Source organism: Triturus cristatus, chromosome 9 (genome assembly GCF_964204655.1).
Source record: "Triturus cristatus chromosome 9, aTriCri1.1, whole genome shotgun sequence".
NCBI lineage: Eukaryota > Metazoa > Chordata > Amphibia > Caudata > Salamandridae > Triturus > Triturus cristatus.
Genome location: NC_140592.1, coordinates 1,258,745,997 through 1,258,771,051, shown reverse-complemented (window position 1 = coordinate 1,258,771,051; position 25,055 = coordinate 1,258,745,997). Strand labels below are relative to the sequence as shown.

Here is a 25,055-nt window from a genome sequence, read left to right as displayed (position 1 = left end):
TGGAACCGTTGGGGTCCAAGATAGGGGACATAACTGACCAGAAAAATCCATATTTCCACATTCCCTCCTTGTCCCCTACTTGCCCGTTAAGAGATATCAATCTTCATCAATCCATTGATCTGTTCATATAACATCATTTGTTCTTCTTTCTTCTTCCGTGACGAATGAGATCTTGGTGGTGGAATACACGATGTGGCGCACAGACCACAGATCGCTGGTCCACATTGTAGACATAGACAGCAACTGAATAGTATGAGAAGGCCAATACCTAGGAAGGATAGAACTCTCCATCCCCAGGCTGATATCACGCTCCAAAACCAACCGGACCAAGTCCAGGTGCCTGGATTCTGGTGTATCTGGCTTACAATCTTATGAAGGCGGGTTATGGCCTTATATACAGATGGCGAATTTTCTGGTATGAATATGCAACAGCTTGATCCGATGACCCTACAAGCTCCGCCCCTATCAGCCAGGATGACGTCAAGGACAAGACGATTTTGAAGCACAACAATCCGCATAGCAGACTGCTCTTCTGTTAAATTGCCTAAGGCGGAGATAGTTTCATTCACTACCGCTTCAAGGGTTCTAGTTAATCTACGTATCAATTTACTATTAGTAACAGTACCTATATAGGGAAAGATGCCTTTATTGAAATCTGTGTATTTTTCCCATGCTGTTTCAGTGTAATCGACAATTGGGAGATCTCTCCGCTCTCTGTTGTGTACTAAATGAATATTTCTATAATAATCAGGAGGAGCTAGGAAAACAGGTGGCAAAAGGAATGCAATGTAGCAGGTACCATCCCAATCGAGGGGTAGACGCATATATGCAGTCTGACCACATATAAAGTAGGAGTGGCGATAAGCTCTAAATGAAGATTTGCCTTGATCACTGAATTCTACTGTAGTAGTGCATTTACTATGGCCCATATGTATGGAACCAACTTTTCTTACACACAATTCACCTTTCGCTGGGAATACTGACATGGTTGGTAAAACTAGTTCAACTTCGGTTTCGACATTTAGAACCATGAGATTAGGAGTATAGTTACCTAATCCATATACTTCATTTTCTAGATCAGTTCCTGTTCCTTTGGGGCGACCCTCCTTGTCAGGGTAACAGACTTTGAATAAAACTAGGTTCAGATTTCCCCATACCCAATGGTCTTGATAAACTGCTGTGTCTGAGTCTATGGAATTGATTAAGCTGAACCATGCTCCACAGGAGCCATTATGTGTAAACGGATGTGGAAAGAAAGGCAGGACTCCTTCATAATTCTGATAGGGAGGGAGCCGGCCACACACCCAACAATTAGTTGCATTACTAGTCTGATGGGAATGATGTAACATACTAATGAAAGTGTTATTGCGCAGCGCAAGTCTATAAGACAATTCATGCGGGGGTAAGTCACTAAAAGAATGTTCAGCAGTAACATTGTAAACGTTTCTGGCAATAGGGTAATATATGTGCAACAATATACTTGCAGTAATTATTAAAAGACTTAAGAAAAACAAGATTAATAATGTCACTATGCAATGGCTACGCAGTGTTTTACAATACGCCTGTCGTTTCATCATTTTTCGCGACTGTCCATGATTCAGGTCTAGGCGATACATGTCGGAAACAGATTCAACCGCTTCACCTAGGAGAGGACTTAAACAATCAAATCGTCCGACGGCCTAGGCCTTAATTTTAGTTTATAAAGTTCTTTACTATCGGCCTCAGCCAGAGGTAGTTTTGAGTCAATTGGTGAGGACACACGAGGTGGGCTGTTTACATCTGAAGGAAGTCCATGAAATTTCTTGATATGACTTGAATGAATCCATCCTTTCCTGCCTTCAATCTTCACGGCTGTCCTTGTGGTCAGCAAGACCAACTTGGGTGTCTTCCACCTGGGCTCCAGCTGAGTCTTTCGGTCGAAATTCCTCACAAGGACGAGGTCCCCCGGAATTACGTCATGGGGTTTCACCTCAGTGTTGTCGGGAAAGGCTGCAGCTACCTGTGAACGACAAGATTGTAGTGCAGACATCAAGGAAGCCAAGTAATCTGTCAGCATATTACAGTCAATATCAGTTATTTTGCGTGGTATAGGCGTCCCCCACATATTTGGTGGTCTGCCGAAGATCACCTCATACGGGGATAGCCCTGTTCGAGAGTGTGCTACCATTCTCATGTAGAAGAGTGCAACTGGTAACGCTACTACCCAGTCGACACCTTTCTCTCTGCATATTTTGGACAGTCTGATTTTCAGTATCTGATTATGTCTTTCTACGAGACCTGCTGCTTCGGGGTGTCGGACACAGTGGAATTTCCACTGATAACCTAACAAAAGTGAAACATGTTTCATTAATTCGGATGAGAACGGCTGGCCGTTATCTGAATGAACAACACGTGGTAAACCGTATCGTGGGAAGAATTCTCGAACCAACTGTTTGGCAGTAGTCGGGGCAGTGTAATCTGAAACCGGGTATGCCTCCGTCCAACGGGAAAGAGCACAAACAACTACGAGAACATATTTGAATCCTCGACATCGTTCCATCTGGATATAATCCATCTGGAGGACTTCAAAAGGGTGATTAGGAGGATGAAATCCACCTTGTTCTACGGGAACACTTTTTCCTGGGTTGAACTGGCAACAGATCATACAGGTACGGACCTTTTGTTTGGCTGCTGCTCGTAAATGTTTATTGAACCAAATGTGTTGAATGCTATCTAGCATAGCTTTTTCTCCTAGATGTGCTGGACTATGTATAGTGTTAACTATAACTTGGACCATTGAATCAGGAAGGAACCACACAGACTTTTCCTTCATCATCCATCCTTGGTCCGTTTGGATCCCTCCTAATTCAGTCCATTTCTTTATTTCGTCTGGTGTAGCATGTGTCTGTATGTCAATTACGTCAAGGGTAGGATCTTTAACTGTCATACAATGTGTCGGCATCGGGACTATTGTCTTTGTCATGTCGGAAGTTTGAGCTTGAGCAGTCTGTTTAGCTGTTCTATCGGCTAGGTCATTGCCTTGAGAAATGATATCAGTAACCTTCGTATGAGCCTTACATTTCATAATTGATATTGCAGTAGGTAGATGTATTGCATCTAATAAGGCATGAATGAGGGGTCCGTGCTGAATGTGGGCACCGTGGGAAGTTAAATAACCTCTCTCGCCACAGCACGCCGAAGTCATGTACAACTCCGAATGCATAACGTGAATCAGTGTATATGTTGACTTTCTTATTTGTGGCTTGAATACAGGCTTGTGTCAGAGCGATGAGCTCTGCGGCTTGAGCTGACAAAGTATTTATACGATTAGTTTCAATGACTTCAGTATCTGTTGTGACTGCGTAAGCAGCCACTAATTCTCCTGTATTTGTTCTCATACATGAACCATCTACATACAATGTCAGGTCTGGGTCTGACAATGGGACATCGGTTAAGTCTTGTCTGGGTTTCGTCGTTATAGTAATAACTTCAATACAGTCATGGGCTAGTGGGTCTGTTCCGGTTACTGGCAAAAGTGTGGCAGGATTCAATGTGTTACAGCGTCTGATTTCTATATGTGGCTGAAACAATGTAAGTTCGTACCCTGTAAGTCGCGCTATAGTCAAGTGTTGTGTTTGCGTTCTATTTACAAGAACCTCTACTGCATGTGGTACTTGAACTGTCAATGGATGTCCTAACACTATGGCATCGCTTTGTCTGATTGCTAAAGCTGTCGCTGCCACTGATTTTAGGCATGCAGGCAAAGCCTGAGCTACGGGATCTAATGTACTAGAAAAATAAGCACATGGTTTGTGTGCTCCTGCTTGTTCCTGTGTGAGTACTGACAAGGCAGTACCTTCGCGTTCTGTAACAAAGAGTGTAAACTGTTTTCTGTAACATGGTGTTGCTAAAACAGGTGCTTGACATAAAGCTTTCTTTAGGCTTTCAAAAGCTTGTGTATGTTCCTGAGTCCAAGGGAGAACAGTCGATGTGGCTGCCTCCTGTGTTGTCATCTGAATGAGTGGTTTTGCTAAAAATGCGTACTGAGGGATCCACTGTCTACAGTATGAAGTGAGGCCTATGAAAGCCCGCACCTCCTTTTGTGTCTCGGGTATTGGCATGTTAGCTATTAACTGAATGCGGTCGGGTGTAAGCTGCCTTCCCTCCTTGGACAGCGAGTGTCCAAGATAAATAACTCACTGGACACAGAATTGCAGCTTAGAAGGGGACACCTTGTGTCCCTTTTCAGCTAGAAATTGTAAAACTGTCAGTGATGCTTTCTCACATTCGGGTTCACTTCTCGCGGTGATCAACAGATCATCGACGTATTGAAGCAAGGCAGTGTTAACTGGCATGTGGATACTGTCAAGTTCTCGTTTCAGTGCTTGGCTATAGATGCTGGGGCTTTCTGTAAATCCTTGAGGTGCGCGTGAGAATTTAAAGCTACGTCCATTTAAACTAAATCCGAACAAATATTGGCTTTCCGGATCTATTGGGACGCTGAAAAAGGCATTCTTGAGATCAATTACAGTAAAGAATGTTGCTTCGGAATCAATGGCTGTCAGTAATGATGAGATATCGGGGACCACAGGGAATTGTGGCACAATGCATTTGTTTAATTCGCGCAGATCAATAACCAATCGATATACTGGCGGGGCCTTTGGATCTGTCCGTTTAAGAATCGGAATTATCGGTGAATTACATACATTGGAGTCTGTTTCTACAACTACTCCTTGGGCAATGAGCTCGTCAATGATTTGTAGTAAAGCCACTACAGCATCTGGTGGTAACTTGTATTGTCGCATTCGTGGTAGCACCACTCCTGCCTTTAATGTGACTCGATATGGTGTAATATTCATGCATCCAACATCAGTAGGGCCTTGTGCCCATAGATGTGTAGGTAAAGTCTGCAGTCGGGGATCCATGTCTCTAGACACATAATGACCTTTAAAGTCACGTAAAAACAACCTTACTCCTTCCGGAGAACAACATATTATAGCTCCTAGAGCCTTCAGTGTTTTTATTCCTAACAGATTTTCTGGACATGATTTAGTAAGCAATAAATCTGTAGTTCGGGTCAAAGGTCCTATCGTAAGTGGAAGAGGCTGTGACACTTCATTAACAATAGGTTTTCCTGAAAAACCAAGGGAAATATTCTGTGAGCCTGAGAGGGGTGCCCCTGGAACTTCACTACGTTTTATAGTTGTTCGACTTGCCCCTGTATCGAGTAAAAATTTTCTGTCTTGGCCTAATAATTCACTATGTACATAAGGTCCTTCTTGATCTACAGGGATCTCGATAAGGGGTAAGTCAACTTCCCTCTCTAGGCTGGTTCATGCGTATCGTTGATAATCAGGATAGTCGTACTGTGCGGTCTGGTACAGTTGTCGTGTCGTGGTGTGTGTGGCAGCAACGGGCAGCGCTGGTGCAGCTGGCACAAACTGTACAGACTGTGGTGGAGCTGGCATGGACTGTGCATGCTGCGGGGCTCCTTGTTCATTCTGGTCCTGTCTAGGTGGCCTTGGTCTTTCTTGTGTTTTACCTATGGCGATATTATGTTTCAAAACTGGACAATCGTGTACGTAATGACCTGGCTTTTTACAATAATTGCATGTCCCTTTTACAGGTCCGGCTGAATCACCGAAATGTGTCATACCCTTTTTATGTCCTTCAGCTGGTACTGTCTGAGAAACTAACATTTTCATTTTTGTGTCTTTCATGCGTCTGTGTTCTTGTTCTTCTCTAATTCTATTGTGATGGTACTGTAACATTTGTAACATTTGTGATGGAGTGTTACCTTGCCAGGTACTCTCGAATTTTAATACTCTATTCTTTACTTGGGGCAGGGCATTTTCTACTAATTTTGTTACAAACAGATGTGGGTATGATTCGCTACTCGCTTTTATGCCACTATTTATACCAAAACATTTTTCAAATCGGGTATAGTAATCACTAGTGTCTTCATCTTGCTTCTGTTTACAGGCTGAAATTGTACCCCAATCTTCCTTTTTCGTAGTTAATAAACGTGGCAGTACCTGTACTAATAAACCTGGTAGTGCTTTAGTTTTATCCCCAAGTCCTGCTCCTGCAGTTCGGGCCTTTTCTTCTGCTTCTAATACTGACCATTCTATCTTTTGGTCTCCTACCTCCCACTCTTTTTCCCTGAGTTTCTCATAAATGCCAGCAGGCATCAATACCTTTAATATTGTCATAATGTCGGGATAGGTATACTCTCCCATGAGTAACATGTCTTTAATTTCTCGGTGAAAACCCGCTGGATCTTTGTCATGACTGGGTACCACTTTCTTCATTTCTAACAATTCTATTTTTGATATGGGCGTATATACAAATACGCGCTTAAACTCGTTGTCCTCGCCCTTTATTGGGTGCACTTCTCGTAAGGGATTCTGTCTATCCATGTAATACGTGGTTCTTTCCTTGATGGGCAATGAGACGCGGTCTGAACATACAAAAAGAATATACTGCTTTCTTGATTCTAGAATTTCTTTAATTAATTTAGTACCTGAACCTCTCCATCTATTCATAAGCAATTCAGTCAATATATCAGGTAAGGGACCAGGGTCCGAATGCTGACTCTGATATAGTATAATGAGTTGTTGAATCATATAAATCCCAGCTAAACGCTGTTCATCTGGGGTGAGATTCAAAAATGTGCGTGCTACTGTATCATCACTATATTTTCCGGGACTGTCAACCCAATGGACAGCTGACCTGGCTAATTCTTGTTCATCCATAGAATCGAGAAAATGATAACCCCTTCGTTCTCGGAGTAGTTTGTCGGCGGCTTGGAACGAATGCTCGTTAGACCTTATATGGACTATGGGTGTTGGGAAACCCCTGTTATTGTCTGGACATATCGGGCGTATCGGGTCAATAAGACATCTATTACTATTACAAGATCTTCCTCTACCTACATAGGCTATAGTGTCTGACTGTCCTGTGGGCAGTCCTGATCCTTCTTCCTCGTTTTGTTCGCACTTGTCTACCGCTAATCTTTCTTCGTGTAGGCGTTCTATTTCTTTACGGATCTTTCGGCACATGGCTATTATACAATTTTGTTTATCATGTCTACCTTCTGATATATTCTGGCTCCATCTGGTAAGAATTTGCATTGCTTCCGGGTCTACCCCTGGTCGGTCTTCATTTCTGATCACACAATTTATGAGGAAACGTAACAGTTCCCCCTGTATCTCCACTTTCTGGTATTCCATAGCTCTGTTAATACATTCTGGATCTCGCCCTGTTTGGACAAAATGGTATATTTTATCTAGATGCGCAGTCATTCCTGGTAACTTCCCTAAATACACTGCGGCTCGTCTGATACGTAATGATGCTAGGGTCATTTCGTCCTCTTTTCCGGGCACAGGGTCATATCTGCAATCTATAAGAAGTTCCTTAAGCGTACGGGCGTTTATGAGTTTGGGGGTACGTGAATGTGCTGACTCTTGAAACGTAAGTTTATTTATTCTGGGTGGCGTAGAAAAAATGTTGCTAGCACCTCCCGTAGCCCCATCTGGGGTGTCGGGCGTGAAAGGATTCGTCGAACGTGACACAGCAACTATAGGTGTGGACACAGCTATAGAAGCAGCTGTGGGAACAGATGTAGAAACAGATGTGTTTGCCGGAACTTGTGACACGATCTGTTGCTGTAGGGATACGGGTACTGGATCTTGGCGTTGAACCTCCCTGGCAGGCGGTCTATGTAGGGCGGAATTTGCATACTCGGGAGCTGCGTCATCTAAATATGAGGAAAGAAAAACATCTTCTGCGGTTCTAGGATGCCCCTTAGGATGTACCTTTATTGGAAATAATGGGGTTGGCAAGTCTTTCGGTATCTCTGGAGTAGCCTTAGGTAATCCTTCGGCCAGAAGGGGATACATACCATTCATAAGGGCATTTCTTTGTCTGTCTTCTTGTTCTGATTTCACTCGGATACCTTCCTCAATTAATAGATTTTCTTGAACTTTATTGGAATTCTCTTTACTCTTCTCCTCCTGTCTGCGTGCTTTTTCTGTACGTCTATGAGATTCTTTACGCCATAACTCAACGGCATCTTTCTGTGACTGTCTGACTTTCCTTTTCCATAACTCTTCCTCGACTTTCATGATGCACTCTGCATCCCAGGTCCCCGCTGCGGGCCACCTCTGACTTTCTGGTAATTCCTTGGTGTAGTCTACCCATAAATCAAGAAATAATATAGCGTCTAAGCCATGTTTATGATACATGAAGTACCCTGGAGTGTCCCTAGGAGGAATAGGAACCGCTTCTTCGAGTACCCCTTTTCTTGTAGTGATCTGTCTTGATTTCGAAAAGAGCGGCATATTGAGAACTGATCTGATACTTAATCTTGAACACACTTAGTACAAAAGCACAATAATGAACAACCATTCATACCACAATATGCAGGACGTTTAACACATTAAACATTAAACATTAAACATTTTTTTTTACCCTTTGAAATAACCAACAATGATGATCGTCTGCATAACTAATCACCAAGCATAATTTTTTGACAATAAACAGATACTTCGGAATACTTGATATACTGCTAAACAGTACATATACACTGCTAAAACAGTGCAGACCGGATTTGTGTACCCAAACCCGTCTTGACCGGCACAACCTATGTGCACGTCAGAAATGCCTCCCCAGCAATGGTACTCACCGGGTAGCTTCGGAAACGGAAGGCCTCAGAAACTGGACTTGGACCGGACTGGACTGGACTCGACTCGTCGGACACTGGACTCAACTTCGAACTGGTGGGCCTCTGTATACCTCGGATCTTGCTCTCTCAGCTAGGCTCTGGTCGGGATACTTCGCACTTCTCACCGCCTCGTCTGGGTGTTGATCGCAGCCTCAGTCGCCCCCGCTTGACCGGAGGGAGACACAGGAAATCCGGCTGGTACGCGTTATTGTCCGTCCAGTTGTGACAGGAGACCGGGCCTGCAACTCACCGCCGGCGCGTGAGATGAGAAAGTGTCCCTGTTCGGGCGCCATTCATGTGGTAAATAAAATTCCTTTACCGGGACTTAATTTGATACGGAAACATAATAAAATAGCTCAGTAAAATGAGAGGCAGAATCCGTGGTATCAGAGGTTCGGAATGGGCTTTATTCCAATGAACGATTATAATCGGTTGCTCCAAGTTCCATCACCACGGAGGTTCAGGAAGTGAAGTACATACATTATTGACAAGAAATGACTTTTATAGTACATACATTACAATGAAGCGAATGCAGTAGGCGTAACAATTGATAAGGAAAATGACGATTCATATGCGTAACCGAAAATGGGTGTAATAAGGAGTAAAAAGGAACATAATTGGTTATGATGTCATATATAGGTGGATCTATAAGATAATACTTGGCATAGATGCGCGCGCAGCAGCATGACGTGTGATTGACGTGCAACTAGGGGGTGAAGGGGACTTGACATTTAGCTCTACATGTGGAGACGAAAAGTCTGGGGGGTCAAGTCAACCTAATCCCAAATCATATCTAACATCCTATGTTTAAAGAACTATGTTATCCACAAAAGAAGGACTCTCGGACAGAATCTATTCTATACTGACCGTGCGTGCGTGTACAAGCGTCTAAGTGTCTACACTAAATGCGAGGGGGTAAGAATATTCCATGGTAACAGGACTATGAATTACTTGCATAAAGACAGAGAAGCCGAGCCCTTTGCTCGGTAGCTGGAAGAATGTTTACTTAAACTACTAGGCAGGAATGCATTGGCTGAGGGGGAAGCAGATAACTCGAAGGTGAAATACAGTTCTTGGCAGAGAATAGGCTGATGTCAGGCTTCGTGAGCCGCGCAGAGAATGAGACAAAGTTCATGGTCACAGATGCAGGCTCAGACTGGAGTTTTCAGAGGCAGAAAGCAAGAAGAGTTCGATGACAGAATCAGGGCCTACTTGCCTGGACTGTAAAATGGCATAAGTGAACCATATAAAGGCGGTGGCCTTTCATACTTAGGAATGGAATATCCGGCCTATTCATGGCGGATCTGGCAGAGGACATGTTGACGGTGGACGCACATGTGTTTGCGTCTTCATAACTGGAACTGGAGGGAACATACATGTACTTGTGATTCATACATGGAACCGTTGGGGTCCAAGATAGGGGACATAACTGACCAGAAAAATCCATATTTCCACAACACAGTGAAAAATACATTTGAACTGTCTTTTTTTTTAATCCTCCAAGATTGCACTACTTTGTAATTTGTCAGTTTCCTTTGCTGAACTGTGAAATCGAGGTCATTTGTAGATTTTTAGCTTACTGTGCAACTAGGGTCAACCCTTTTCAAACACAGATTATAAAGTCTTCAATCCCTGACAATTTCCTGGAATTGGATAAACCTCAGTCGATCTGAGTCTGATGTGTGTTTAGGGAGCATGGGTGAGAGTGAGTAGGTCATTGGGAAGCTGTTACACTTGTATGGCTAGGGAAACCTTTTTAAACGTCTTGGTATTGAGCAGTTTTGAACATTGTCACCAATCCAGTTAACATTATCCCACTTGCAGACTTCTGAGCAGGGCACAGAGAAATATTCCACTGTAGTCCTTCAGCTGTGCCAGGAAGTTGTCATTTCCCCCTGTCATGTCCTGGTTGTGAACAGTCGCTGGAAAGGTCAATCAATCTTTACTCTCTTGGAGCTAGGTTAGGGTGGAGTAGAAGAGTACAATTAAGTGGGCAGCATCGTTATTGAGACGCAACGGTCTCCTTTGCCAATTAAGACCTGGGCAGTTCTGAACCATGGCATTAAAGAGTGACTGAGCGAGCATTTGTTTCCTCTTTTTGGGGTGATGTGCAGTGTTGCAGGAAGGAAACATTAGGTTATGTGAATTTGTGTGGTGCTACATACTAATTTGTAGGGTCCAGTGGTATATTCTAGGTTCTGGTATACCGGCTACCAGAGTCAAAATTTTAGTTGTGTTGCATTTCATTTAGGAATGAGTCCAATTTGGTGTGGCAGAAATTTAGTTCAATTCAAAAGGATTTATTGAGCTCATGGCTCTCCATACAGGCTTCTCAGTGCTGAGGTCTTTAAGGTTATAATTAGGGCTCCCGGCTTTATGGTATTTATTTTTGTGTCTAAAGGAAGTTGTAAAACTGTACATTTCTGTATTTAACTGATAGACACACACACTCATACTTTGATGTCTGTCATCATGATTTAGCTATTTAAGCTGCCAACTATTATGTGACGATACATCCACGAAATATTAGCATTATACCACAAATATATGTTGACTTCTGCCATTATTGAAATACATTTCATCCTGTTTTTTTTTTTTTTTTTAATCTCCCATGCTGTCCATCTGCTCAGCTATTGGGCTACAATTCATTAAAGACCATACAGTCACTAAAAAGAAGAAACGTTTTCTGTATTTATCCACTTTTAAAAATAAATGCAGACAGAAAACGCATTGTTTTCTGTCTGTATCTGTAAATATCCGTAAAAATGGAAAACAGGGAGCCTTAGTTATAATATAGTGTTTACTGATTGATCATATTGGATAGTGGCTGGTTAGATGTACACCGGCAAATGTACTGACATTGCTGCTTGTCTTATTCTGCAGCGGAGGGGGGGGAAGGCTATTGCTCATTGCTTTGAATGAATGATTTAAGGTATCAGGTCCTGCTATTTGACTTTGACGCATTGGTATGTGCATGAAGGTGTAGTGTATTTTTACATCTTTTGTATGGTTCATTAGTGGACTGATGGGTAATGGAAACTATGTTGACATTGCAGAATCTTAGCACTCTGTATGGTTTGCAACCATGTTGTGTGCATATTGACAGCTAAAGGTTCAAATGTACACTGCTGGTAATATGTGAAGTATGAGTATTACTTGATGTGCCATTGAGGTGGCAAAATCCTTAACCACATATGTGGCTTCGAACTCAGTGGTGCGCAGGGTTCTCCCAGGGAACTGTGTACTTTTGAGGTAGAGAATGGTGTGAGTATAGCTTTATATGTATGCACCTTTGGCTTGGCAAACATAGTATTGAATTCATTAGATGGTACATTACCCTCCCTTTCACAAGAAGGAAGGGCATATGATGGAAAATGTGGAGTCTCGGGTCATGCCATTCAGTCATGCGCTACAGTGGGTGATAAGCCTAGGTGTTCTTCCCTAGCCAGTAAGCATTTTGGGGCCTTATCAAGACAGGTGGTGAGTAGGTAAGAGCGGGTGACAGAATTATTGGGAGCTTAGTCACTGGTGGGGGAGAGGAGTTTGCAGTGAAGATAAACAGGAAATTGGGAGAACCAGAGTTTCTCAAGTTGACTGGAAGACTTGGGAGCTATGTGAGTGTGAAGGGGCTCTGAGCCAGTTGAGATCAGGTTTGGCATAGTTGGCAAAGGGTGGTGGGGGGTGTTTGAGGGAGGGAAGGCTCCATAGGGATACTGCAACAATCTGGAGCAGATCTGCGAAGTGCTTGGCAAAAAGTAGGGAGTGCAGTAAAAGATTAGGTGAATTGGTGGTGAGTGCAGGGATCAAGTCCAACAGAGCATTGATTATCATTATGAGGGAAGCAGGGGAAATTGTTTGGGTGAAACCTTAAAAGAGCTAGGAAGCTCACACGGAGCGCTTCTTAGAGGAGCAAACCAGGTGAAAGAATAGGTGGAAGCACAGAGGCTAATAAATAAAGCTTCTTGAAGTTCTGGAAAGATTGTAACACTAGTGCTCTAATGCACAAACAATCCCTTGACCTCCGTCCACCCATTTTGCAGTCCTTTAGATGTCCTGTTGGATCCTTACTATCTGTACACCACACCCCTCTACCACGGCACTCTGAGTGTTATTGCTGAAACCCATGTTCACTCTAAAGGTCAGCTGAAGGAGTGCCTGGTCTGGGAAATAACGTGCCCTGTGATATGGAACCACCTGGCATCCTATGCTATTGCCCAACTACTCACCCTTCATTTGATGCCTTATGCCCACCATTCCTGTCCTATCAAACTGTTTTATTAGTTCGTTTCTCCATGCCTCTGTTGTTGATAGCCCTGCATTTTGGCTTTTCACAGTTTTGTATCTTAAGTCTATGTCAAGGATGCTCTTCTGTTAACAGTACTCCTGTTAACTCGCTACGTGTTCGCAGTTTGAAAAAAGATGAGGGCTTACCTCTGATGCCCGGAGGTGGGGTCAGGGTGCATAAGTAGCTCAAACCCTTGGTAACTGCATTCTGTTTATTCTTTTAGTTGGAATTTACCACGGTGAATATTGTGGTGACCAGCAACATTGCACCTTGTACCAAAGCAAGTGCTCAGTAAAACCAATAATCAATATCTGTATATCATATTTCGTATATCAGTCAGTTAAAATGTTTATTCGGGTATTTACCCCACCTTATGCATTGTTCTGATTGCTGTACTTGTAGGAAAGTAGGATCTGTTTTCATGGTCACCCTCACGTGTCGCTGATGTCATGTTTTTCTGACTCGTCTGACTGGGATCCTGCTAAAGAGGACCCCAGTCTCTGTGCTTCTTCCCAGATTGGCTACTAATGTAACCGTGTAAGTCCCTAGTATACCAGGGCTGGAAAAATCGTAAAAATGTTATCAGACCTGCAGGTCTAGTAATTTGAAAAATCTACTTGACCTCTGTCTCTAGAAGCCCAGCGCATGAGACAAGATAACAAGATTTAAAGGCATCTTTCTTACTCATTCACTCTGTGCGCAATAAAGATGCCTTTAAATCTTGTTATCTTGTCACATTTGCTCCGCTTTCAGAGACAGAGGTCAGAAGTCAGTTTGTCTTACTACTCCCCAAAAGGGGCAAGTAGGCCCTAAAAACAGCTCGTCCTGATTAAATCTTGCTTGCCATAGCGAGCGGGCTAGTGGACTTTTTGGGCCCAATACATATGGTACTAAGGTACCTAGGACATAGATACACCAGGAGGTCCCCCATCAAATTCAGTTTCTCTGGCAGATTTCCACCATTACCGAGATCTTGTTTTGTAGACGATGGTACCGGAACTCTGCCAGTTCGCTAGTGCTTTGGACCTCATCACTCCCCCAAGCTGGTTTATGTAGTCTGGCTGATAACGTTGTCCATCTTCAGATGTATCGAGCGGCACACTGTTTGCTGCCATACTCCTAATTACGAATGAGCCTGCCATGTGTTCCAGACAGTTCAAATGCAGTCTCCTCTTGTTCTGCCTAGGTTCTCCTGTGATATCTCCACAATGAGCACCCCAACCTGAACAACTTGCATCTGATTCTAATAAGATCAGGTGCCATTCCAAAAATACCCCTGCCGTTTCACACTTCCATGTGGTCTAACCACCATTTTATCTCTGTCTTATCCTCTTGATTGAGTCACCTCCTCTGTGTTTGTCAGCACCCTTGCGATGATGCATCACCTTGAGTCTCTGCAATGACTTGTAATGAAGGGGTCATGAGAATATCTCCAGTATGGAGAAGGCAAGTAGTTCCACTATCCTGGCTAACTGTCCAAGGTTGTTGCAGGGATTCTGCTCATGCACAGAACTATGGCAGGAAACCAGGACCGCGGTGTATTGTGTACCAAAAAAGCCACCTCAGCGCCCAGAACCCCAATCTGACTAGCATAGTGTCTCATTCGTTATCTGCACTACAGCGAAGCTACCAATGATTCGACAACCTAGATCATGCGACTTAATAAACTCTCAGGAATAGCTCGAAACTAGAACTCTTTCGTTCACACTCATACTTGTCCACAACGTGAGACACTGTATAGTTTAAAATGTTTATTTTTAACTAACGTGCTCTAAGATGCAGTACTCTAGCCAATACGAGCAGCATAATGCATAAACACAATGTAATTGGCATTGTTACAATTCCAAAAAGCACAAAAGAGGAAATCCTATTATGACAGTGGAAACAGGACTATAGCTCCTTTTACTACCCTTCCCGTGCTCATGAACTAGTTTAAAATAATTATAGAAGACCTCTTGGTTTGTCAGCGAGACCCCATACCTGCGAGATCAGATGCAGTGAATTACATCTCCGGATCAGCACAGCTCTTCTATGTTGGAAAGGTTTTCTCCAAGTGCCTCCTCATGCATGTAATGGCATATTAAAAGCACCCGAGGTGGGCCGCTGTGCCTCATGTTATGTCTATGTGCGTGGATACGACCAAAGTGAATCAACAGCATACATTCTTATTCGATCTTGAACAGGCTGTACAGACAGAGATCGCGGTGCCCCGCTGGATATGTGAAAGGTAGAAAGTTCTCATGTGAAGCAGCTTCAGCAAAGTATTTCAAGAGAACAGAGCCCTGTAGTGTCGTGTGCAAAAGCGGCAGAATGGCAGCCAAGCGTATACTACTCATGCTAACCTAGCAATGTCCGTAGTTAACCCCATTTCCTCACCACAAGGTAAATTCTCTCCTTTACCATAGTTCTTCTCCGGTATAGCCATCTTGTTTTGAGACAACTTAAACGTTTTTTAATTGAATCTATCACAAACCCCAAGAAGACCATCATCTGGGAAGGTTTGAATTCTGACTTCTGTTAATTTGTTACAAAATCCAGTCAGTCCCTGGAGAAGTGACACTGCCAACCAAAGTTGGACCCTCGGTCACGAGGGGTCTGAATGAATCAGTGGGATCGTCTAGGAATATGATCATCATGACACCATTCTGTAGCTGGTACCTCCTGTGTGGTGAGAAATCTTAATGGTGTGGTATTCATCCTTCCGGTCCAGTCTTACCGACCAGTAGTTTGGTTAAAGAATGGCCCTGCGGAGGTGAATGCTCTCCATTTTGGAATTGCGAGTTCCCACTCATTTGTTAAACTCTTTCAAATGTATTACGGTCCGGTGTTCCTTATTCTTTTTCTCCAGGCAGAAAATGTTGCTTAGAAGGGTCAGGTGTTTTTATACACAGTTCTGAAGAACTCTGTGTGTCATTACATAATGATGTGAAGCACCCGGGCATCCCCCATTAACTCCTTCCATTGAATGCACACCATATCAAACTGGGTTCGAGTCTCTGCAATGACGCTGAACAGCCTGTGATTCTGGGCTAATCACTTAATCTCCCCTGCCCAACAAAAAATTAATGTGTCCTCATGTAAAGCAACTAGTGCTATGTAAAGCACTCGGATACCCGATTCGGGTCAAGTTCGCGCTATATAAAACTCTGTAAAGTAAAAAAATCCGCCTCCTGGGTTCTTCTTGTTGGGAAGTAAGGATACTTCTTGCCAGTACTGCAGAATGGAAGATGTTTGATCATTACTGTATCCTAAAGCACAATGATCCATTAACATCTGCGGTGTCGGACATTATATGCTACCTCTATCGGCAACAGTCTTGGTTAGCATCAGACATTAGACTTCATCTATTAGCCATAACTACTTACATGCAATCTATGGAACACTATAATATTACGTATACCATTCATCAAGGTTTTCATTGATGGTCCTAAAAGGGTCATTGCCCCCAGGTTGCCTCCATCGCCATGAGTGGAATCTTAATTTTGTCCTCGCGGGTTCCCCTTTGAGCCAGTGTACTCCTGCACCTCCAGTACCTTTCCTGGAAAGTTGCAATCCTAATGGTTGTAACTTCACTCGGTGTATTGGTGAACTGCAAACACTCACTATACACAAAGCCTACATGTATGTCCGCAAAGACAGGGGAGTACTATGGACCAACCAAACATTTTTGGTCCAGGTCTTTCACCTTTTCGTCTCACCCAGATGAATGCTCTTTCAGTCTTTTTTACACAACCGGAATCAATTGCAGTGAGAACCCTTCACACTCTAGACATCAAGAAGGCTCTCGAGTAAAACCATATGGATAGGACCAAATCCTTTCGTAAGTTGACCAGCTTTTTGTAGCCCTTATTAACCCTCAGAAAAGCCAGCCTAATTCAAAAGCGGAAGTTGGCAAATGGATAGACAGGTGGATACAGACTTGCTACATGAAAGCCAAGTTAGTAGTCCCTGTACCCCCCAGAGCACACTTTTCACAAAAGAAGGCTGCCAAAATGGCCGCCTTTGGGGAAAAATTCCACTAGTTGACATCTGATTGGTACCTGTTTACTAAACAAGCTTTAGTTGGCCACACAGTTCTAAGGACCTATTTTAAGACATCTGCTCCATCCAAACATTAGCCGCCACGTATATGGAGGGACAGCTTTACAATCTAAGGCAGAGTATGTGTATTTACGGCAACACATAATACGAACTGAAAATGTTACCCTGTAAGCATTTGTTTCTAGCATGTAGTGCTGTAGGTTCACATGTGCCGACTCTCCTCCCCTAAATGTGTGGCTCTAGTCACTGTTCTTTCTTTTTCTTTCTATGCCTAATTCTCTAGCAGTGCTCATGTGCGCCACTTGGTCTTACAGCTCTATACTACTTTCACCTGCTGAGTGAAAAACAATCTTGCATAAAGTCCTTACCAATGCACAATACCAGCAAAAGGATTCTAAATACTTCTTTGAAGAAAAAACAAGTTCCAAACGTCCAAGCCCCAACACCAGATGACGGGTCTATGCAGAGCATGTTAATCTACAGCACTACATGCTACGAACAGATGCTTGCAGGGTAAAATGTCTCTTATTAACATTTCCCCTCTTCACTTGGGTTCCCAGGCTGGATGCCCTTGGGGAAGGATTTAAATGAGATTCGAGGCGGTGGGATATTCCCCAGAGGCAGTGGCCGTCATGCATAGGTCGTCATTCAAGTGGGAGGCAAGCCTGGAGATTTTCGAGGCCTAGCTTTAGACTCTGCCCTGCTTGGGAAGAATTGATAAAGCATCAATTGAAGGAAGGTTGGAAAAGAACACAGCAGTCGTAATTGTGCCCTCGCTAAGAGGTAAAGATAACAACCAGCCAGGGATAGGTTACAATTCAGCCCTCTGTGCTATTACTGCGAACACTTGTCTTCTGTGTTTATCCCACAGCGTGTACAGGCAATCATACAAAGTTACAATCACAGTTTAGCAAATAATTCCACATTTCAGCGGTTTAAGCCAGGAAAAGAAAGATTCCACTGAGCTGAGTTGGATACGCACCGATCTCTACATTAGTTACATTTTGGAGATAATACAATTTAAGTTAATGTGCCTGGGGCACCAAGTAGCCTAAAACGTTGTCTCTGTTACAACTTGTGAAATCCTACAAGAAACTGCAATCCTCATTACTCAGACTTATGAGTGTTCTTAAGAAATGCCATTTTGGTGGCCCTGGTTCTTCTCTGTGTGGGCTCATTTGTGGCACACCTCCCCCAGTTTGTATTGGATCATTTCACATTTACTACAGCTCCATGTGAGCACGGAAGTTTGTTTCCCATTATTCCCCTGTTTCGGTTGTGTTATTGGTATAAGATTCGACCTGTCTTGGCGCCAAGACCCACGTGGGTGCCAAAGGCGCTCTCAATCAGCACACCATAACCCATTTTGAAATCTTGACCCCACCGCAGGCCCAGGAGTGTTGGGACCATGCCAGAATTTCAAGATAACCGAAATGTCAATGACTTGTATGTACATAAATTGTATGCAAATACATCTCATGCTGTTTGCCATAAAATACCAAACCCCACGAGCAGAATCTCCTCTTTGGACTGCTCAAAGATCTAGAAGTGTGTAGCAGGATCTGGCACTAATACATATACGCCGGGTGATTGTAGAGTGGAGTGTTTTACTCCCTCACCGATGCCTAATTAGATGTTCAGGGTGGTGTGTTTTACTCCCTCACCGATGCCTAATTAGATGTTGAGGGTGGTGTGTTTTACTCCCTCACCGATGCCTAATTAGACTATACCTATGCACACCGTCTTGTGTCCCACACTGTCATGCATGCACTGCCCTTGCCTCCTTGATCCACTCATAAACCTGCCCTTTCATGCAGCTGCCTATCCAGGCACTCGTTCTTCCACCTATCCACGCCGTGCACTTACTTTGCCCCTACCTCATTAGCTGCTCCTTCTCAACACACTGTTCACCTAAATTACACAGCTTCACCACCTTGTCCATGACCCTTTACCTATGCATTCTCTCTCCTGCTGATTTTGTAATCTCTCCTGTACTCACTCCAGCCATCATTCGCCTACCTCTCCATTCCCCCAACGATTGAATCATTTCCACATTCATCCACTTGAGTAAAGTCCGTGCAGAAGCACTTCGCCTCTAAGCCAGACACATTCTGTTTGCCATTGCTTGTGTTTCCATGGGTACGATAAGTTCGCTTTTTTCCTTTGATCTCTCGAGGTTGTCATGTAAGACAGACTTTTTAAGCTGATTGATTTGTAGACCTAAAGACTCCTGAATTGGTCCTTCGTCCTCTGTACCCTGGTGCATGAGTATTGTAACTCTATTGCAGCAACTGGTTTGCTACTCATCTTGTGCAGCGTTCGACTCTAAAGAACATGTATTTCACTTTCCTACTTATTTGCCAGGATGTTTGTTCCACATGGGAGTTTTCAGTTGTCGAAAACAGCCTACTTTGCTATCCTGCCATGTAATGTGTTGCCTTCGGATTTCCAACTTTCAAAGGGGGGGAATGACAGCTGAGTGGTTGGACTTCGCGATCTACAAATATACAAGGAGTAGGCCTTGTTTTCAGACAAACAAGATCTCATTGCTTTTCAGAGGGATTGTTGAATTCCCAGCATAAATAATGGGGAAAAAACAAGGTGTCTGCTCTCTTTCATTCTCATCAACTTTTTACAATATCAATTACTGTTTTTCCTCAGGAAAAATGCCAGCAGTGGAACTAGGAGTGCTGCCCGAACGACCTCAGCGGGCACAGGAGGCATGTGGAGGTTCTATACAGAAGATTCGCCTGGTCTGAAAGTGTAAGTAATTGTTTAGCGAAATGTGTATTTTTCAAATCTAACCCCTTAATTACTTCCCCACTCCCCCAGTGCTGAGCTCTTTTGTTTTGGCTATTTGGGGAAGTTTGCGCTTAAGGATCCATAGCTATTTTTCCACATAAGGTATCCATGCAGAATTTGTGACTTTTCCCCCTCACCCCCTTCATCCTGGGGATTCTAAAGATACCGAGGGCTTGTGGATTCCCCTGTAGGGTACCGAGAAAATAGGCAGAATATAGCAACATTTTGAGGTTTGTTTTTTCTTTGTTTGTTTTTAGAAAACTAGGTAAACGTGCTCCAGATAACCATCTGATTGTTTCCCTAAAAATGACAATAACGACAGTTTGCTGTGCTAAAGTCACCATCTTACCAACAACACGCAGAGCTGAATAAATTAAAAAGAACGGTCTACCACAGTTTTGGCATTTTTCAAAGAGGTAGCCCATTATTCCTTTTTTTGTGGTTCCAACCTACTTCTAGTTTGTGGTTGAAACCGGTATGAAACCGATTAGCAAAACTAAAGATTTCTGAAAAGTAGAGGAAATCCTGAATTCAGGGAGGAGTCTGTAGATCCCTCAAGGTTTTCCCAAACAAAAATAATTGTTGGAATAAAGAAATATAAAAAATGATTAGGAAGAAACTTCCGTTTGTGACAACGTTTTTCATCCGTAATTTTTTGTCAGGGTGGGTGATTTACCAAAACAATATGCCATTACTTCCGCTAGACCCTTGAGGCTGCAGTGATGTGTAGGGTTTGTTGGTTCTCCAAGAACTCGAGGCAACCAGACCCAATGACTGAGCTGCATCAATGTATTTTCATTGTGTACCGAGTATAGACCAATTCATATGGTGAATAATGTAAAGTGAAAAATGGGAATCAAGGAAACCTGTGTATTTCTGAAATAGGAACAAGAGATGTAGTTCAGGGGCTGTGTTATTTTAAAATCTCTGAATTTGTGGGTACCTGTACTAGAATATGATTTAGAGCATGGGTACTCACAAAGATGTTCTCAGGGGGCCAAAAAGTACAGTTTGGGTTGTGCCAGAGGGCGGTATCTACGCAGTGGCACTCCACACCCCCAACTCACTACCCCCGTGTACTTGCGATTTATGAAAAAAATAAAACAAATCAGGAAAGCACATTAGCGCGATTAAGTGCATTTCATATAACTTTTATTTCCTATTCTGTCTCTAAAATGATGTGACTGCCATGTCATGGTACCTTTTTTGTGCATTGTTTTCAGCAATGCTGCATATACAATATGGCGAACGCCAATAGGTCTCATACATAAGGTGTTTCCTTGGTCAATGCTTGTTCAGTTAATGTGTATGTATTGCATTTTATACACATTTATGTGTTGGTTAAAGACCCATATTTAGCTACAGATCATTTTGTTCTTTTTAGCTACCTGACTGACTCCCTCCTCACACTTACTGACACTGTCCTATCGTATTGAACGCGAAGTTGCAGTTTCCATACTTTTTTTTTTTATGCACTTTTCAGGTATGAACAAGTCTTCCTTGTCTGGGTACAGAAGGAAAGCCCAGTGGTAAAATAACGCAAGACTTCCCAATCTGTGTGCAGCGGCACCCCGGTACGTCATCCACTCTAATCGGGGGCTCCGCAAACAGATTGGTAAACTTCATGACGCAGGCTCATTCGGTCTCGCGCAGCGAGAGACCTCTTGTAGGGGGTTTAGGAATCGCACACTCACGAGTGTGTGCTTTTCTTTTTGTGCCACGCTATTGGCCTTTGCGTGTGTCTTTTTAACAAAGACAGCACGCAATTAGCCAAAGGCGGGCGCATTGCTCTGCCCATGTCCTATTGGTGTCTGTTACCCGCACCGGCGCCATGTGGTTTCAATTATTGTGCCCAGACACGGGCGCAATAAATGAAACCACATGTCTCGCTGAGGCATGCACACCACTCGCGGGTTTGTGTGTTTTGCAATAGCGATCGCTTTCACTTTCGCGATCGGATGCACCCTGGCTCCAGTGGCTGGAGACATTGGATAGCAGAGCGCTTGCACAGGACAGGTCCCCGTAGCTACCTCAGCAGGCAGGAGAACATTGATTTTGCGGATGTCCGTTCCAATTATGCAGCCACCATCTTGTTACAACAGCGCCCGCTTTGCTTGTTATTTCAAGGGTATGGTTTCCTGATTTAGGTGACAGTGTTCTGTTTTTTTTCTTTTTTGGCATATCCCTGCAGAAACCAAATGACCATTGTCCAAGATTGCCAAGGCCCCACCTTTGGCTTGGCTGTGCAAGTTAAAAGGGGTCAGTACCCTGTAGTGGCATCGTACTGGCAGGAGGCACAGTTGCAGCACCGTACGTACCCCTTTTTAGAAGTCCTAAATGACTCCGCAGAGGAAAAGCTGCAGTAGCAGCGGCCTATGTAGAGTTCCCGCATTCACCAACCTTTACATCTCTAAGTGATGTCTGAACCCCATTAAACGTGGTGGTGTACCCATCCGGTTTCTGTGTAAGCCGACTAGTGTTGCGGAGTCCTAGCATCGGGATAGTTTGAGCTCGCTGCACTGATCTGTAATGGCATTAACATTCATTAGTCATCAAAAATGTCTTCTAGGTCTAGTATTGTAGCTCAGCGGAAGGCTCGGTGTAATGGAGGGTTACGCAGAGCATCTGTTTGAGTAGACTACCGACTGACTGCTAGGGCGTTACTAGTTCTAAAGAGTCGCATTCTAGTCTTTCTCGCATTCTAATAGTTTCTCTTGCATCATTGTGAACATTAGTCCAGACTCTCTTTAGGAGTGCTGGCGCTTGTAGGCAGCTTCTATCTTTTATCTATCTTTAATTGTGTTGCACATAAACAGATGTCTGTGCGCCCGTGATCCGGAGTAAGAGGCAGGCTAAAATAGAGTGGCTGAGTTATGCTTCTGGCCTTTCAGTTACTTGCTTGGATTTAGATGGCTTTGCACTGCGTAATGTGGGTATCATCAGGATTTTCACGGCAGCAGAGCTGTGCTAAAAGGGTGTCTGGTTTAGTTGCAGTTTTCCCTTCTGATGCCCCCGCCGTCAGGGAGTCTGATTGGTCAGGGCGCCTCACATCATCGAAACTGTAGTAGGGCCTTACACATAGAGACTAATAGGGCCTTGAGGGACAGCAGGGGTCCTTCGGTTTCTGATAGATATGTATTGAACCTTGCACTGCCGGCGTTGATTGGCATGGTGCCTCACATCATAGAGACAGGTAGGGCCCTACACAGGGACAGCAGGGGTCCTTCGGTTTCTGATAGATATGTATTGAACCTTGCACTGCCGGCGTTGATTGGTCATGGTGCCTCACATCATAGAGACAGGTAGGGCCCTACACAGGGACAGCAGGGGTCCTTCGGTTTCTGATGGATATGTATTGAACCTTGCACTGCCGGCGTTGATTGGCATGGTGCCTCACATCATAGAGACAGGTAGGGCCCTACACAGGGACAGCAGGGGTCCTTCGGTTTCTGATGGATATGTATTGAACCTTGCACTGCCGGCGTTGATTGGCATGGTGCCTCACATCATAGAGACAGGTAGGGCCCTACACAGGGACAGCAGGGGTCCTTCGGTTTCTGATGGATATGTATTGAACCTTGCACTGCCGGCATTGATTGGCGCCTCACATCATAGAGACAGGTAGGGCCCTACACAGGGACAGCAGGGGTCCTTCGGTTTCTGATAGATATGTATTGAACCTTGCACTGCCGGCGTTGATTGGCATGGTGCCTCACATCATAGAGACAGGTAGGGCCCTACACAGGGACAGCAGGGGTCCTTCGGTTTCTGATGGATATGTATTGAACCTTGCACTGCCGGCGTTGATTGGCATGGTGCCTCACATCATAGAGACAGGTAGGGCCCTACACAGGGACAGCAGGGGTCCTTCGGTTTCTGATGGATATGTATTGAACCTTGCACTGCCGGCGTTGATTGGCATGGTGCCTCACATCATAGAGACAGGTAGGGCCCTACACAGGGACAGCAGGGGTCCTTCGGTTTCTGATAGATATGTATTGAACCTTGCACTGCCGGCGTTGATTGGTCATGGTGCCTCACATCATAGAGACAGGTAGGGCCCTACACAGGGACAGCAGGGGTCCTTCGGTTTCTGATAGATATGTATTGAACCTTGCACTGCCGGCGTTGATTGGCATGGTGCCTCACATCATAGAGACAGGTAGGGCCCTACACAGGGACAGCAGGGGTCCTTCGGTTTCTGATAGATGTGTATTGAACCTTGCACTGCCCGTGTTGATTGGTCATGGTGCCTCACATCATAGAGACAGGTAGGGCCCTACACAGGGACAGCAGGGGTCCTTCGGTTTCTGATAGATATGTATTGAACCTTGCACTGCCGGCATTGATTGGCGCCTCACATCATAGACTGTGGCAGGGCCCTACACAGGGACAGCAGTGGTCCTTCGGTTTCTGATAGATATGTATTGAACCTTGCACTGCCGGCGTTGATTGGTCATGGTGCCTCACATCATAGACTGTGGCAGGGCCCTACACAGGGACAGCAGGGGTCCTTCGGTTTCTGATAGATATGTATTGAACCTTGCACTGCCGGCGTTGATTGGTCATGGTGCCTCACACCATAGAGACAGGTAGGGCCCTACACAGGGACAGCTCCTCGTGCCACACTTTGACAGCTCCTCGTGCCACACTTTGACAGCTCCTCGTGCCACACTTTGACAGCTCCTCGTGCCACACTTTGACAGCTCCTCGTGCCACACTTTGACAGCTCCTCGTGCCACACTTTGACAGCTCCTCGTGCCACACTTTGACAGCTCCTCGTGCCACACTTTGACAGCTCCTCGTGCCACACTTTGCCTCAATTGTGATACCGAGCTGCCACTGGGTTTTTAAAAGCAATTGGTGGGGATTGCTAATGATAACTATTATTATTATTATTATTATTATAATCTTGTCTCGAAGTGATTTAACAGAGTTATTGTTTCTGTTTTTACCATTACTCTAATTATATTCATATTATTACCTCCAGACAGAATGAAAGCTAACGGAACCGATCACAGATCACCAAGCTTCGAATCTTGGGTTTCCCTTAAAGGATCTATTGAGAATCCTATATAATTTCATTATTTGTTTAAAAATCCTTCTAATCGTCTTTCCTGTGACGCGAAAGTTCTATCGTTACTGCGTCCTTTCGTTACTGCGTCCTTTCTTTCAGCCATCCCATGTTTAATCGTTGCGACTGCTGCACCTGCCCCTTCTTGC

At 44.1% G+C, this 25,055-nt stretch overlaps 1 protein-coding gene across 1 annotated transcript in view; it reads left to right on the top strand.

The window, feature by feature from the left end:
- SEC61B (SEC61 translocon subunit beta) overlaps positions 1 to 25,055 on the top strand; it is a 43,158-nt gene that overhangs the window by 3,876 nt on the left and 14,227 nt on the right. The window contains exon 3 of the mRNA XM_085627366.1: positions 19,692 to 19,793. Within this exon, the coding sequence (XP_085483492.1) occupies positions 19,692 to 19,793 (102 nt within the window). The remainder of the gene's footprint in view (positions 1 to 19,691; positions 19,794 to 25,055) is intronic.